The following is a 16,490-nucleotide window of genomic DNA, read 5'->3' on the forward strand; positions in this document are numbered from 1 at the left end:
CACTTCTCTAATCACCCCTCTGTATATAAATAGCCCCATCTTACCTTTATTGTTTGTGTACCTCACCCAGGGTGTGCTTTGCTTTCCTGGCCAAATGATGAATGATTACTTGTTGACTTTTGCTTTGTGGAGTTTTGAATTTAGCCTAATAGAAGTTTCTTTTAGTTTGGCTCTGGATGCCTTGGGTCCTGTGTTTATTTCCAACTTTCTGCTAACATAAAACTGTTTTTTTTTTTGTTTTTTTTTGTTTTTTGGGACAATCTCACTTTAGGTCAGTTAGAGTCAATTTCAGAACAATGGTGAAGTGAAAAAGCTATACTGCACATAGCTTGTGTTTTTGCCAGTAAGTCATATTCGGGAGGTGCTTCACCCCTACAAATTCACCATACAGTAGTCAGGTTTTCCCAGAATTAGCTGGCTTCACAAAACCTAAAACCCAAGTTGGAGATAATGGATAGCAATTTCCTTTATCAAGCTTCAGGCTCTATGTGTGCTCATATAAAATGAGGGTGTCCGATACATCATTCGACTCTTCCTATGCACAAAATGGATCGATGGGGCACAGTCTGTTCCAGTCATACACATTATCAGTGGAAAAGGTGATGGTGCTCTCTAAAGAATACAACACTATTGCTGCAAGTGAGATTAATGTTACAGGAAATCATTAATCAAAACTTCAGAGCAGTTAAATAAATAATTATTAATGTGAGTTACTGCTCTGTGCTGCAGCAGATTAGAGTTGCGAAACTAAACAGTATATATTTAAACACTGAATGTTGTTTGGTGTGTTCAGTTCTGACATTGTCCCATATCTTAATAAAGAAAAAACAATTAAATCATTTTATTGATCAAATAGGTATTTTTAGTGATAAATAGCCTACAAAGCTAACTGATCAATTTCAGTTGCAGATGCAGCAGTGTGAAAAATATTAGTTTAGGACTAAACGTAAATCCTTTAATTCAAAGTCCTTTAAATTCCTGAGACACTGGGATACCAACAGTTTGCACTACTGTAACAGAGGGGTTAAGCTCTACAGGTTGCACAAAAAAAAACCTACTCCTTCGGCAAGTATCATACCAACAGGATACTGTAAATGAAACGATATGCAAAATTGTGGCCTCCCAGCCAATTTTAAACTGAAACTCTGAGGATAATCAGCTCCAGATCAGATTATGTGTTCGCTGTAAGTTACCATGGTGATCTAGCCATGTTAAAACAAAGGAAAGAGGAAGAAAAGAGATCCTCCTTCACGACACTGAAAACACTAACTCTATATTCGACTTACCTCACTTATACCCCTCTTGTCTACTCTTTGGGGTTGGGCAAGAAGTCTGTTTTTCTTTTAAACATTGCAGCTCTATTGTTAATAAAAATAAAAGGCAGAAAGTAGCAGAGCTGTGTGACAATTCACATCTCCCATGTATATAATTTTATTGATTATCGCTGCTTTGTATTTACTGTGTTGAGTCTATAGGTGTAAAATTGATACAAGATAAGACCTGGGAGAGGATCCTGGCAGTGAAAGGGGACAAAATGTCACCCAGCAGCAGCCTTCAGATGATGATAAGGAATAACAGCATGTTAAACTGTCAGGCTGTCACAATGAAAAGAGAGAAGCTTGAAAAGAGCAAGTACTCCACGACATGTCGTTATAACGGATGAGATACCTGACACAAAGAGGAGAGGAAGAACAAGCGGTGAGAGATCGGGCTGTAATGAGATGGGATTGAAAAGGAGGGAGAGGATTCGCAAAATTTAGACGCTTGTATGGCATCTTGTCAGATGTCTTGTTATCTGTAACTTGTGTGAACGTCAATACCTGTGCTCGGGGACTAACATGGGGAGGGAGAATATGTGATTTTAGGATCTACAAGCACAGACGATCCTAACCCCACTTCAGCACAATGACATGTCCATGTTCATACACATATACACACATGCACACACCAGCCAGGAGGTGACATTGATAAAGTAGGTTGGTCTTTCCAGGGCAGAAATAAATGAGTTCAACTGTAGCTGTGAGATTACGTTTAGGTCTCTCTGTTCAGTCTGTTTTTCAATACACCCTCAGGCTTTGACTGCGTGTGTGCGCTTGTGTGCGTAAAAGGGATTGAAAACACTCCCTAGGCTGCGAGGCATGGTTATGAGGAAACGGGAAGGATCCATCCTCACCAGGAAACAAAGATGCACACTTCTATTGATCTGAAATAATGATGTCAAACTTCAAGTCTGATGCAGTTTTTCAGGTGTAAACTATCAGCATTTATCCAGATTAGATGTTTAAGTTGGATGCTTTCACACTTAGAGGCCTATGGAAGTAATGTCCATCATTTTTGCTAAAAACCTGTGCTCTTCTCATGTCATGACAAGCCTGAGCACACAGGCATGATACACATACCCACACCAACTCTTATGATGTCTGTTAAAAAGTACGAACATTTTGAAGGAGAAACAAAATCCCAGATTTAATTTTAAATGCATTTTGTCTTGCCCTGCTCATGGTTTGTTTCTGTGCCAGTGTGTGTAATTCAGTTAAAGCTTCTCAGTACCTTGTCCCAGATTCTGTCCCGGTCCAAAGAAATGATAACCATAGAAGGGTTTGAGAGGAAGCCTTGGTTGTTGAACGACAGATCTCTTCTCTCCCAAGTCACATTCAGCATGTGTCTAATCCCAACAGAAACATAAACAGTATGCAATCAAGGAAGTTTGACTTCTGCTTTCTAGAAATCAAAATATGCATATTCATTCACACGGATGGATGCACATACAATGATCACCTGCTAATTAAATCTAAAGCTCCCCCTGGGAGCTTAATCTAATGTAGGAGACTGGAAGTAGCTCATTAGGCGATGATACCGGCAGGTGATTGGTCTGACAGCCTAGTGTTCCCACTGAGTGATTTCACTGTCTCTTAATACATTAATCCATGACAGACTAGACTGTTTATAATGAATCCAAATTAATTAGCATTTCAGACCACATGCTAAAGAGGCGCTATACTCGGTCCGTGACGCACAAATTTCAATGAGTAACAAAACTGTTAATTCCTCTAGAAGTTAAATAAGTTAAAAGTTATAAAGATTCCAGGCAATACTAATGGAAAAGTCATACAGACAGGCTTTACATCAATCATCAGCAGATTAAATTCTGCTTATTAAAATCTGCAATCACAAAAAAATTACTACTATGATACATATTGAAGCTTTTGGGAACATAAGGAAAACAAGTAACACCTGCATAGTGTTGCTTCACCTGAACAGAGTGTAGTTGTCTGAGTGTTTAGCCGGCTTGTTGCAGTCACCGTGTCCCTCGGGGATAAAACCATATTGCCGCTTGAAACTGTCTGCCCCTTTGGCTACGATGGCGACACCCTCCCTCACTCTCTGCCGCAAGCTTTTCCTCCACTGGTCGGTAATCACACCGATTACACCTATAGGAAAGCTGGCAGGTGGAGAGCTGTCAGGGTTGCCCACGGCCAGACTGGGGAGGATCCAGATGTAGCCTGGCCCCAACAGACCAACCTCAGCGGCATTTTTAAAAAGGTACTGCGCCTCTTCGTGTGAGCAGTACGCCAGCAGAACCTGGGAGTCCAACTGCAGATGGACAATAAATCAGAATATCCTGAGCACGCTGCACTACTAAGTCATCAGAAGCAGCTAACTTGGATAACATAGATGTTTACTAAGTTTACATACAACAAAAGAAGCAGCTCTCATTAAAGAGGAAAGCTCACGGTGTCCACAAGATCCCTCGTCTCCCCAGCTGCTGCAATATTGAACACCTAGAGCTAACTTCCCTGTTTTAAGCAATATTAGGGTCTGCATATGGAGGCAGGAGGGATGCCTGTGGCAAATTTTCCAAGTCTGCCACCAGAACACAGCTTGTTTCCCATTTGGGAGGTTTGTGTTTTGCTTTGTTCTCGCAGGCTGATTACTTTCCTTTTCACTCATTTTGTACTTTTCACTTTTTACTCACTATTTGGTCAGTTCTGAGCACTGAAAACGACTCCAAAAACATATTGCTTCGTGTTAAATTACACGTTAATGTTAAAAAGATTAGTGCTGCAACATTATGCTTCAGGGTACCCACCCTGAACCAGTGCCATTACTTCGAACAGAGACAAAATGTCATAGCCGTCTGGCAACAGACAAAGCTAATAACATTTTACTCTATCTCTGTGTGAAAGCCTTACAACAGATTGGTGACCTGGCCAGGGTGTACCCCATCTCTCATCCTATGACACCTGGGATAGGCTCAACCCCCCCCCCCCCCCCCCCCCCCCCTCCCAAAATCCAAGTAATCAAACTATATTTCTCTCTTCCTTATGGAGATCTAAATATTACATCTACATTTGTTAAATTTCCTAAAATTGCTACTTGCCTCCTGCCCCTGCGTTTCATGCATACTGCCCATTAAAACAGGAAAACAGTAGCTTGTGATTTAATCTCCCAGATAATATAATCCCTTAACATTTCAAAGTGACTTGTCGTACCTGCTGAAGCATGCGTTTGAGCTTCATGTCACTTGCTCCAACGGACATTTCCAGAGACATGATATCCTGCACATTCCACAAGAAGTAGGAAGTATCTGTGTAGGACTGAACTATATCCACAAAGGTGTCGTAGCCCGGCATTAGGCTGGTGATCACAGCAAATTCGCCCCAGTCATACTCCTCCATCATCTGAAACAGACACATGCAGAATTATCAATATCTGCTGCAAGAAAAAATATTGTCACATCCTCTAAGGTGCAGTAAAAGTAAAGAAGTAGAGTAAATGGTAAACCCTAACTTAGACAAATATATTATGTTTTAAAGAGTAGATTAATATATCTACTGTCCTAATATCCATTCCTGGAATTCCGTTCTGCTATTATGGGTCATCAATGTCTGAATTTTGCATCTTAAAAAATCATGTTCAGTTCTTCCAAATGATCTCTCCTCATCCTCAGCTACCAATCACAAGGGGAAAAAGGTATAGTTACAATTAGTGAGTGGGCCCTGGAGCTGTTGCAAGGTGAAACAGGTCACAAAGAGGGTGCTGCTTTAGTCGCTAGCAGATTGCAGCAGTCAGCTGTAATTTGCATAAAGGTGCCGACATGTCTGAAAACACTTTTGAAAGGCTAAAGGTTAGTAAAATTGGCTGCAGCCAGCACGTTTCCAAAAACACAACTTTTGCTCTGTAGACAAACATTCTCCGTTTCTGGTTTTTCATTTTTCAGTCTCAATATTGTTTGGCGAGTACCTTATGCGTGTCTGCAAACATGATCTATGCATGATAGGTGCAACTGCTGCAAGTTGCAAGTGACCAAAGCAATCACAAGGAGGCTTTTGCTTTTACCCTCAGCAACCACTGGTTTCAAGGGGTAAAGGCAATTGATTGCACAAAGTGTCATGGAGCTGTTTTTTGGACAAAGGTTTTTCTGTTGTGAACTCTGAATTCTTGTTGTTGTTGCTGTTTAACATTATGTTGGTTTTCAGAAATGTGGCAACAAGAATGAAAAAGTATCTTGATTCCTCGATGTTTCAGTTTCTGGTTCTTTCTGTGTTTTCTTTTGATAGTCTGTTTTCACCCGTGCTTTTTGTTGAGTTCTTCTTCACTTGTCTCTTCATCTTTTATTTGTTCCTGCTGTGTACTTGTTTCCCCTGGGCTCATTACCTCAGTCTCCTTGTTTGTGTATTCACTTCTCATTGCTCTATGCTTCCCTGTGATTTTTCCTGTGTTTCCTTGTGGCTAAAACTTTAGTTTACTACCATTTCGATTAAACAACTAAGACAAAGTGTTAACTAGTAAGCTTCAGAGGTGCAGAAAGGTTGTCATCTGACTTCTGGGTGTACAGAAGTCTATGGTAAAACGGCCCACAGATGCCTGCTCTGTAACCTTAGTAAACACACGACTTTAAGGTCAGCTGGTGAAAATAAGGTCTACAGGTTTCAAAACACCAAGATGGCAGAAACCACATTACTTAGCTTAAAGCCTCACAACAGCACTTCACAGACAAACGCATGAATTCACAGTGGTTATGTCCAAGTAATTTGAATACTGTCTGTGGTATTGAGTTGCTTTTGGTTTTGTTTTGATTGTACGGCCAAAGTGATTCCTCTTTTTATTTAGAAATGTATCGAGCCTAACTTTGGGTTTGACATCAAGACAGTAATGACAACATCAATCAAAAAATATACTTGTCAGCCTCATCCCTCTTAAGATTTAATGAACTACAATTTTCTTTCCCCAAAACTGAAAGAATTAAGTTTTTGCCAGCTTTAACATGATGCACTTCCATACCTTGAATATGCAGTTGACCTGCTGCTCCAGGGAGACTCCCATCTGCAAGAAAGAGGATCCTTCAGCCTGCAATGAAAAAGAGTGCTTCATTCAATGCTTGTGGTTGTCATGGTTCTGAAGGTGGATGATGCAACAGCAGCTCAGAGCAGACTTCTTTAGCGGGGCCCATGCTTGCTGTCACAGAGGTTTAAAAAAAGTGTTGAGATCGAGTACCCGACGGGTTTCATTTCATTTGTGTTGTGAAATATTTTCACCCATGGAAAAAAACTAAAATGTTCTGAGTAAATCAGCACACAAAAAATCCGGGTACAGTGTTGAACCTGTCACAACAGAAGCCAAACTGACAAGATATTCACATGAACTTGCTCGCTTGTCCTCATTTTAGCAACATCTTAACATTGTTACAGCTGCAGAACAGTCTATTTAAATAATTAGTTCCCTTGTTCAGCTGTAAAACGGTCCATGTTAAAAGTCACCATGGAACAGTCTTACATAACCAATTAATTAAGAGCCAATAAAGACAAAGACAGGACTACATTTTAAGTGGGTGATGCACGGGTGAATGCATTTGAATTACAAGATCTTTAGAGATTTCAGCAGTGTCTTTAAAAAACCTTAATTGGGCAGTTTAAAAAGTGACCAGAAGCACACCTTTATAGTTTTACACATATGACAGCAACTAGTTAGCAATAGCTCCTTAACACCAGATAGCTATCAAATATACCTGCACCCTATAGGAATAAATGTTCTATAAGGAAAAAATGCTTTTATTTTTTCCAGGGCTTTGATTCCCCAAATTGGCTCTCAATGTCTCTGAAGTGGAAATATTCAGTCCTGCTGCTCTCTTTATGTTTTAGGTGTTAGCATACATTTTCACACCTAACTTAAGTTTACCTCCAAATGAACAAAATCCCTCTTAGCAGTGCACTCATACACAGACTAAGCATTGGCTGCACTTTGATTCAAACAGCCAAACCAGACAAAAGAGTTAACCAAAAATTTCCACAGTCTGGACACTGTGCCCCTATCTTTTTTTTAGACCCGCATCTGTGATAGTTAAAAGAAGTTGGAGATCTAAGTGGCCTAATGGTGCTGCAGGGCATAAGCAGACCTGTGATGTAAGCAGGTGCAAGAATATGCAGGGTCTTGACACAAGTAGTGATATGTTTTAATTTAATAATGGGTGGAGATGGGGAGGTTGGTGCAAGAAACGCAGATCAGGGCAATATTGTCTTTTTAAAATATGTACATGGTATAGTACATGTACATATGCTATGTAACGCACAAGAGAAGAAGGCAAACAGAATGAATGAGAGAGAGAAGAGCTACTGTTAAACTGTCAAGTGCCATTAGGGACCAGGTCTCAGATCTTTTCAGTCTGTTCTCGTCTCAGAGGTGACTAACTGTCATCGCTCCTTCCTGTTGCTTTTCCCTCTCTCACAGCTCAGAGCCTCTGCAAAGCCCAAGAGAGTTCTGCAGCCTGAGGAATACCACAGAAGTATCACAGCCAGACTCTTTCACTCAATTTCTACCAGTTTTATCTCTGTCTGTGCTTGTTTGAAACTCACCTCTATCCAGAGTTGAAATGCTACCAGACCACGGACTGGGCTAGGCATCAAAATAGCTATAAAAATAGCAATACTGAGGCTGTCAGTGAATGAATAAAAAATGGCTGTGGATTGGCAGTCCTGGTTAGCTATAGTGCTCCACTTCAGCTAGTATGTCTATGCAGCGGTGAGGTGCATCATTAGAAGAGAAAAATACAATTAGTTGTGTCCGAGCTATTAAACAAGCTAATAACACGGTGACCTCCTCGGTCAAGTCGGTGCTTCATCACTATTCAGTTTGTCACATCAGAATCAAACATGTTTGAAGACATTCACTTTCTCCTCCATAGTGAAATCAAATGAGAATTACAACAAAATCCTCTTCTCGACTAACTCTCACAGTGACACACCCACACAAAGAGACAGAGTTCACCCTCCCTCTTTTCATCCTCCACTTCCCAGCCGTCTTGTTCTCACCACCTTGGCAGTGCGGCTGTCACACACAAGCGTAATTAGCAGTCCTACTGCAGCAGCGTATGGTAATATGACAGGGAGACTGTGGACATGGTGGCTGCTCACACACTCCTCTCCTTCCACGGGGAGAACTTTGTACTGTACCGTCCCTCAGTGGAGTGACTGGTGTCAGTCAAGCACACACTGCTCATTCACATATGGACACAAATGTATTACACAGTAATACCCAGACAGGTCTGCTAGATTTACCATTTTAATTGCTTAGCAAAGCCCCCTACCACAAATCACAGCCAAATATTAGCATCCATTAATGATCTGATGGCCACAGTTAGTTCACAAATTACATCAATATGTATAAAAATAACGATATTCTTAGCATGTATTTACACTCAAAAACCACTTTATTAGGTGTTCAACTGCCCATTAACGCAAACATCTAATCAGCCAATCACATAGCAGAGACTCGAGACATGGTCAAGACAATCTGCTGAAATTCAGATGGGGGTAGAAATGGGATTTAACTGACTTTGAACATGGCCTGGTTCCTGGTGTTCCATAGGCTGGCCTTTTAGAAACTGCTGGTCTCTTGGGATTTTCCCACACAAACATTTTTAGGCTTTACAGAGAATGGTCCAAAAAAAGGAGAGAAAAATCCAGCGAGGGGAGACTACTTTGAGCTGATAGGAAGACAGCAGTACCTCAAATAACCACGCATTACAATCAAGGTATGCAGAAGAGCATCGCTGAATGCACAACAGCTCAAACCACGAAGCAGCAGAAGACCACTTCTGTCAACTAAAGAAAAAAACAGGAAACTGAGGCTGCAATTCACATACCTCACCAAAATTGCACAACCCAGTCCAACCCAGGAACTGAAGGTGAATCTAATAAAGTGGCCAGTGAGTGTATAGTGCACTCTTAACAAAAATGAGGCATGAAAGCCAGCTCTCCCCACAAAATCTATAGTTTTTAAAGGTCAAGGTCAAAGGTCAAGGTCAAATTTATTTATATAGCACATTTCAAACAGCTGATGCTGCACAAAGTGCTTAACAATATAAAAACTACAGTAAAAATAAAGGCACTTTTCTGGAGGTACACCAAATGTGTAATATACTGAATGTGACAATTTAACAGGAAAACCCAATAATGGTGTTTCTGTAAATGGTTCGCTGTCAAACACCATCTTTAAACCCTAGCTAGATTATAAAATATGATTCTCATCCATCCTTTCAAAGGGCAATAACAACATGCCAGTGATAAAAGGTGCTTGCGTGTTAGCAGGAGCAACATGGCCCTATATGCCTAGCCCAAGGACACTTACATTGGCACATGGAGAGGCCTGGGATTTAACCACTAACCCTGCAATTAGTGAACAACCTGCTCCACACAATCCAATGATTCTCCAAGTCTCTGCAGTGTCACGGGGGGTATGAGATATTCCCTCTTTTGGCGTTTTAATGATGCAGTAGTGATAAAATGTGCTTTCTAACATGTTGACTCCAAAGACAATGGCATATAATTAACATTATTTCTGAAATCTGAAATTCATACCCTCTAGAATGATAAAAAAAAAATTCATCACCAAAAAAAAGACGACTTTGTAATGAGTGAGCCGTGCGTATGAAAGGACAAACAGGCACAAATCACGCCAGTAAACTGCAATTTTTTGTTTAATTTTTCATTCCATGAAAAATTAGTTCCTACCTGACTCCCTGAATTTATGATACATACCATGGTACTTTTGCTCGAAGTTGGTTAAAAAATGTGGCAACATTTAACACCCTCTTGTCTGGGTGTAAAGTTTTGACAAAGCGTAAATGTGTTTTTCAAATCATTTCAGTCTACACCTTTGGGTCTTTGACACGGAAAATTTTTTATTGTAAGAAGGTAAAAATTGATGTATCTTTCTAAATATGCCGAATAGGCCGATGCACAAACAAAAAAAGGAAAGAAAGGAGGCTCTCGTCAATTTTTTTTCCATCAAGTTATCTGACATTAAAGCCACGATAATCACAGATATATTTTTGAAGACATGGTCTTGGTAACAGCTTCTCTCTTGAAAGGGACTATATCTTCAAAAGAAATTATCTCAGGCAGTATTTCAAAAGTAGTTGTGATGACTTGAGCATTAGAGACAGAATCAGATTATCTTTTGGTGCACTGGGGTTGGTGGAAGAAATCAAGCACCGTTAACACATTCGATGGAAGTTGATGGAAATGTTTTTAGGGGACTTACTTGTCCTTTATATAGTGACATTTATCTCTTCATGATGTCAGGAAAAGTATTAAACTACTGAAATACTTTTATTACTACTTTGACCGACTGCCTTTTAGAAATTATTGGGTCATACTCATTAAATTTGGCCATTAATGTGATTTTTATTCCCAGCAATGGAAAACTGTATCCAGCGTGAATGCAGCAGCTCTGCGCTTCTCGTGACCTGTTTATAGAGTGCTGTGGTTTCTGGATCATGAGGCCGAGGGAGAGCCAGGAGGGAGAGAGGAAACAGAGGTGCAGAAGGACAGACAGAGAAAGCGGGTCAGTCTGGCAGCAGAAACAAACCCCTAAAAAAGAAACATACACTGTGATCCAGTGACAGTTGTCTGGCTCACATCATCACTTTGAACCAAAATCACGACCAGCGTGTGACCTTAGACTGCAGCCAGTCCTCAGACGGTAACCCTTGAATATAATCTTCCACTGACAGCCTCAAATTGTAATAGATGATCTTATATGCTCGAATGCTCGAACTCAACGCTTTCTTTGCTTCAAAAATCCATCATGTTCACAGTTAAAAGGCACTTTTGTCCGTGTTTACTGGCATCCACATAAAGCTGTCAGCGTATCATCGCCTGCCAGCGCAGTCGCTCATTATTTGATGTTTGCAACTGTAACAAACAAAAGCTTGTTTGTGAGTGATCAAACATTTATGGCGCAAAACAGAGAGATTTAATAGTGCTTCACGAGAGCAGATAAGAGCTGTCATCTGCAGTTAATTAATTCCTCCTTTCCCAAAATGTTTCACGGCGGCTATTAAAATAATTTACTATCCTCTGTCATTATTTTAAGAGTGAACTCAACCCAATTTACAAAAGCAATGATGCTCTTTATATTTATGTCAAGTGAAAACTATTTGTTGTTTTTTTCAGAAAGACATTTTTTGAGATGAGGTGAGGTGATGAGGTAGTTTTTCTATCACGTCATTGCTATTATGTCCACTTCGCTGTGGACGTAATATGTTCCTCATGTTTTTTTTTTTTAATCTTTATCTCTTCAACTGCTTAAGTCTTTTCTTTGTAAGGATCAATTTAAAGGTTCTGAAAATTACGTGAATCATATATGTAGCCTACACAGACTCTAACCCATTAACACCCATAGTGGATTTTGAACTGACTTATTATCAGAATCAGAATCAGAAAGACTTTATTTATCCCCAAGGGGCAATTAACATACAACAGAGCAGCATAACATTGAAGATAAGAACAATGAGAACAGGCAATGAGAGTGAGATAACAAATACACAGAATATACAGTATATACACTTTTAAAATTACACAGTTTTAAAATTAAAGTGACTGAAAGGTGAATAAATAACTGTAATTGAATATTGTTATTGCATGCTCTCTACTATCATCTTTTCAGTGTCATCCTTTCAGTAGATTTCAAGATACTTGGAGAATTAATGGTTAAGTAAATTACATTATGGGGATTTAATAATATTAAATAACATTAAATAATATTAAATAATAATTAAAGTAATGTTAGAGATGTGATGATACCAGAAATAGTGGATCACCTACTGGTGATGGCCAGATGGTGCGATATGGCAGCCTCGCCTCTGTCAGTCTGTCCCAGGGCAGCTGTGGCTACGACTGTAGCTGCCTCCACCAGTGTGTGAATGTGAGAGTGAATGAATAGTGGCATTGTAAAGTGCTTTGAGGGTCTCGAAAAGCACTATATAAATGCAGTCTATTATTGTTTAAACCAACTGTTAACTGTATATTTTTGTACATTTAAGTATTATTATTCATATTGCCGCATTCATTGACCTTGTTTATAGGTAATTTCATTGTTTAATCACATTGTTTAATCACAGCACTTGGAAAAGGCAAAATCCCATGTAAAATTAGGGCAACAAACTGTATTGTCATTACTGAAAATAACCGTATTTTTATGAGAAAGTTATTTTCTGTTATTTTATGGTATTATTTTGGTGCCCCAGCTGCCGGAATATAACTGTTTTTTTTAGGATTTTTTTTTTTACGGTGTATCATGGCACGCTGGTTACAATCTTCCACTGGGGATTTTGCTATGGTTATGTCTAGCATTTCTTGTGAATGCAGTGATGACAGACGAGAACACGTTTTAAAACGTATCAAGTATAAAAAAGTATAAAAAAAACAAACTCTGGTGACATACCTACTGCAAATTGGGAAGGAAATTGGGGAGTTGTAAGTAAATACTCCCCTGGTGCCTGCATGTGGCTGCAGGGTGGTGGAGGGATTGAAATAGCAGGTAGTGATGTGGAGCAGGAGAGAGAGGGATGGGACATTTTGCAGCTTTAATTCACCACCAAAGTGGGAGAGTCAGGCATGTTACGTGTCTATGACATAATGCAGCTCGAGCGGTCTGACCTAGCTAGCAGGCTTCGCTTCATTATAGACAACAGTGTGGACAGGCATTGAGCCCTGACCTCAACCCTATCCAGCACTTCTGTGATGTACTAGAACATCAGCTGAGAGCCAGACGCCAACATTGAGCTCCGACGAGGGGCACAGCATGCCACCAGCAAAGCATTCAGCTGCTTGCAGCTTCTTCATTTGCAGTGAATGACGTTCAGAGCCACCATAGAGCCCCACCTGAATCCAAATGGGAATATGTGTGAAAGAATATAGACGCTAGTACAGCGCTAACAATATAACCACTCAACTTGGCCTTAGGCATTGTTGCTGAACTGAAGAGGGTCTCTGCCATTTGTAGAGTAATGTTTTACATCTTTTTCTGTAGGACACCAGTAACTGAGTGATTTGGAGAATGAAAATTTTCTGATATCTTTTTTTAACATTAAAGTTGCATTTGAGCTAAATGTTAAGGTTTGACAGAACTTATGAAATTTAGATGCAAAGAAATTTGGACATGTACTCTAAGTTACTAGGTCTAGCCATGTAAATTATAGTGCTATATATATACATTGTTGTGTGTGTCTATTATTGTATTTTCTGTATCTGTAGTGCAATCCCCAGCACATAAGTTTGTATCCTTTGTACTGGAACTATTACAGTTCTATCAAAAAGATGCAAAAAGTAGAGCTATACTGTGAATGCTGTGCCCAAGAACAACATTCAAAAGTTTAATTTGTGCTCAAATATAATTTAATGGTATTAATATGTTACTGGTATAAGAATCTTATCCAGTGTCTCTTTGTTATCTTTTCTCAGAATCATTACATTTATAACACCAGCAGCAAAAGCGAAGGATAGGGTGCCCCCTCCAAATGATTGATTATACTATATGTGCACTCTGAAGATTCCAAATTACCTGATATGCTGCTTTTTTTTGTCATTTTCTGTTAAGCCAAAAAAATCCCTTACATTTATTTTATTTATTTAGTTAGTTATTTAGTTATGTATTTATTTATAACACAAATGACGATGAACTCTGGTTGGAGGACTCCCCTGTGAATTTTTGCCTTGGCCCCCAACAGACTCTACTGGCGTCAGTAACACTGACACCAATCGGAGCAAACCTCTGCCCCAGGCTTCAAAATGTTATCTAAATCCTCAAAACAGTTAATCTCCTGATCTGCTAATTAATTAACCTATACAATTAATAGTTATTTTATGAAGCCGATTCATTGTTTGCAGTGGAATAATCAATACAGAATGCTTTTACGTGGATATCACCATTCCAGTAATCATCTCGTGTCGTTGTTGCACAGGGTCATTTCAGAAACCTGGACAAACTTTCATGCTGGAAATTTGAAGAGTATAGCTGGAGAAACCAGATTACTGTTGCATATACATTTGCAGCTAACATACAACTATTGTGTAGTGGCAGTGTTAGGTGTAACACATACTGTAATCACATTACATTTTTAGTAACATAGTAACGTTACTGAACTAAATTTAGTAATTACATATCAGTTAATCAGTTATCAAGCACGCTGGGCAGATAGAGAAAAAGAGAGAAAAAAGTCAGACATTTGCAGCTATTGAGGATTGGTGATACTGACATTACTTTTATTTCTATTGCCCAAAAGGATCAGAGCGGGATTCTAAAGTGCAAACTGCATCCAGAACAGAAACAACTGCATTATACTGCTAACACATTGGCTCTTTATAGCCATCTGCACAGACAGGATGCTAATGCAAAGCTAGCTGAGAGCTCAAAGTCATTGTAAAGCTGAGTGCATGCCGACCCCGGCCCAGCAGCCAGACCCTGAACTTCTCTTTGAGCTAGTTTTCATATTTGCTTTGTTTCCCTTTTGTTCATACGTTTTACACTGTAAAAGATAGTTTAACAAATTGCTTTCTCTGGTAAGTAATTAAATGACATACTCCATTACTTTTAAGAAAAGATTAATGTGTAATGCATTACTCGACAACCCCAACCCTATGTTTTGGGGTACTCATAACCATACTTTGATAAAACACCCTTAACAAAACCCTCGTTTAACACTTGGATTGTCTGATATTTTGGTGTTGTCTGGATACTTTTGGCCAAGTGACGTTTCTGAAAACATAAAACCCATCAACTCTGAAGATGCATCTTTTCCTCAGACTGAATACAATTATTATCGCAATCACTGCCATCATAATTAGAATATTCATATATCAGATGTTAGAATTTTATTCCAACTGAATTAAAGTTTTGTTATTAAAGTTTCTTGTTGTTCCCCCTGCAGCCTCGTCGGCACCGTGCTCCTGCCCCCCATCCTCATCTCCTCTCTCTCCTCTCTGTCGCCTCCTGCTCCACTGCTCCCACGACTCGACATCTGGAAGTAGCACCCTCTAATGATCGCCCAGCACACTGCAGTGACTGACAACCGGCCAGCCAAGAACACACAAACAGAAAACATGCTCAATCTCTGATTTCTAACTCCTCCGAGAGACACGTCACTACATTTTTTTCCCTCCTTCCCTCGCAGGCCCTATTGAACAGCCTTTATGCTGTTTTTCAGCGCTTCCTTAAGCTTTAATTTCCTCTTCTTCGCTTTTGCTTGATGTATGTGCCGTCTGACAAAAGACACACTTCCTCTCCAGCCTTCAATCTTTTCATCTTTGTCTCATTCCCTCCTTCCTTGTTGTTCACCATAGAAAGATCACTGAGACAGGAACCATAAATAGGCGGCTCGGGCGGCTGCTGCTTCTTTTTAAACCCACTATCAAAGATATTCATCATCATCAGGCCTATTGATAATCAAGCACTATTGAGCTCTTTTATCCCTTAACAGAATCATGCACTCACGGGCATGTCTTTCTCCATCCAACCCACCTGTCCCATTGTACCAGACACCTCTGACAAGCTTTTTTTTTTTCTTCCGGACAACAAAGGAGCATATAAGAGAGAGAGAGACTGAAGAGGAGTATGAGGGTAAGGGTAAAATAATGCCTTCGACATGCAGGCCACAGGAAAATGCTTTTCTCTTTGTGCTCTACAGAGAACCACCACTCAACACTTTGGACTTCTCAGGGGCAACGTCACACCTGCTTGTTTGTGTTTTCTCGCTGTCAAGTTGACAGGTTTTGTGATTGGCTCTGCAAATTACCAACCAGAGACCAGTGATCGATGATGAAATTTGACAAAAATATTCTGGAGGCAGCAGAAGAACTGTGTGAGATGTGTGTTAAAAGCAGATCTGAGGTAAATGGCTTGGAGAAGTTTTCAGAGGGACAGAAAAAATTGAGGGAAAAGATGGTTTGAATGGTTTGGATTCGGGGATAAATGGTAAGCGCTACAGGGTGCTTCAGCCTCCTGAAGGCTCTAATTAACAGTTTAATGCTGTCCTAGAGCTCCAAGTGAGCAAAAAGGAGCACAGGCCTCTGGCTTACTTCAAGCCACAGTCTTAATAGACTCTGCCAGCATGCAAAAAAAAAAGAAGTAGATTCAAGGAGCGAAGGTGATGGAGGAAAAGAAGAAAGCAGTGAAGGTGTAGAGAGACCAAAGCAAAATATGAAATGCAT

The 16,490-nt window shown here is 39.9% G+C and overlaps 1 protein-coding gene across 1 annotated transcript in view; it reads right to left on the reverse strand.

Moving 5' to 3' along the window:
• Nucleotides 1-16,490, reverse strand: part of LOC146381326 (glutamate receptor ionotropic, NMDA 2C-like) — a 61,876-nt gene that overhangs the window by 30,193 nt on the left and 15,193 nt on the right. The window contains exons 5-8 of the mRNA XM_084937308.1: nt 6,286-6,351; nt 4,494-4,682; nt 3,254-3,594; nt 2,551-2,665 (exon numbers count right to left, since the gene is read on the reverse strand). Coding sequence (XP_084793434.1) covers nt 2,551-2,665; nt 3,254-3,594; nt 4,494-4,682; nt 6,286-6,351 — 711 coding nt within the window. The remainder of the gene's footprint in view (nt 1-2,550; nt 2,666-3,253; nt 3,595-4,493; nt 4,683-6,285; nt 6,352-16,490) is intronic.

This window comes from Perissodus microlepis, chromosome 8 (assembly GCF_051167445.1).
Source record: "Perissodus microlepis isolate ML-2025 ecotype Zambia chromosome 8, ASM5116744v1, whole genome shotgun sequence".
Lineage (NCBI taxonomy): Eukaryota > Metazoa > Chordata > Actinopteri > Cichliformes > Cichlidae > Perissodus > Perissodus microlepis.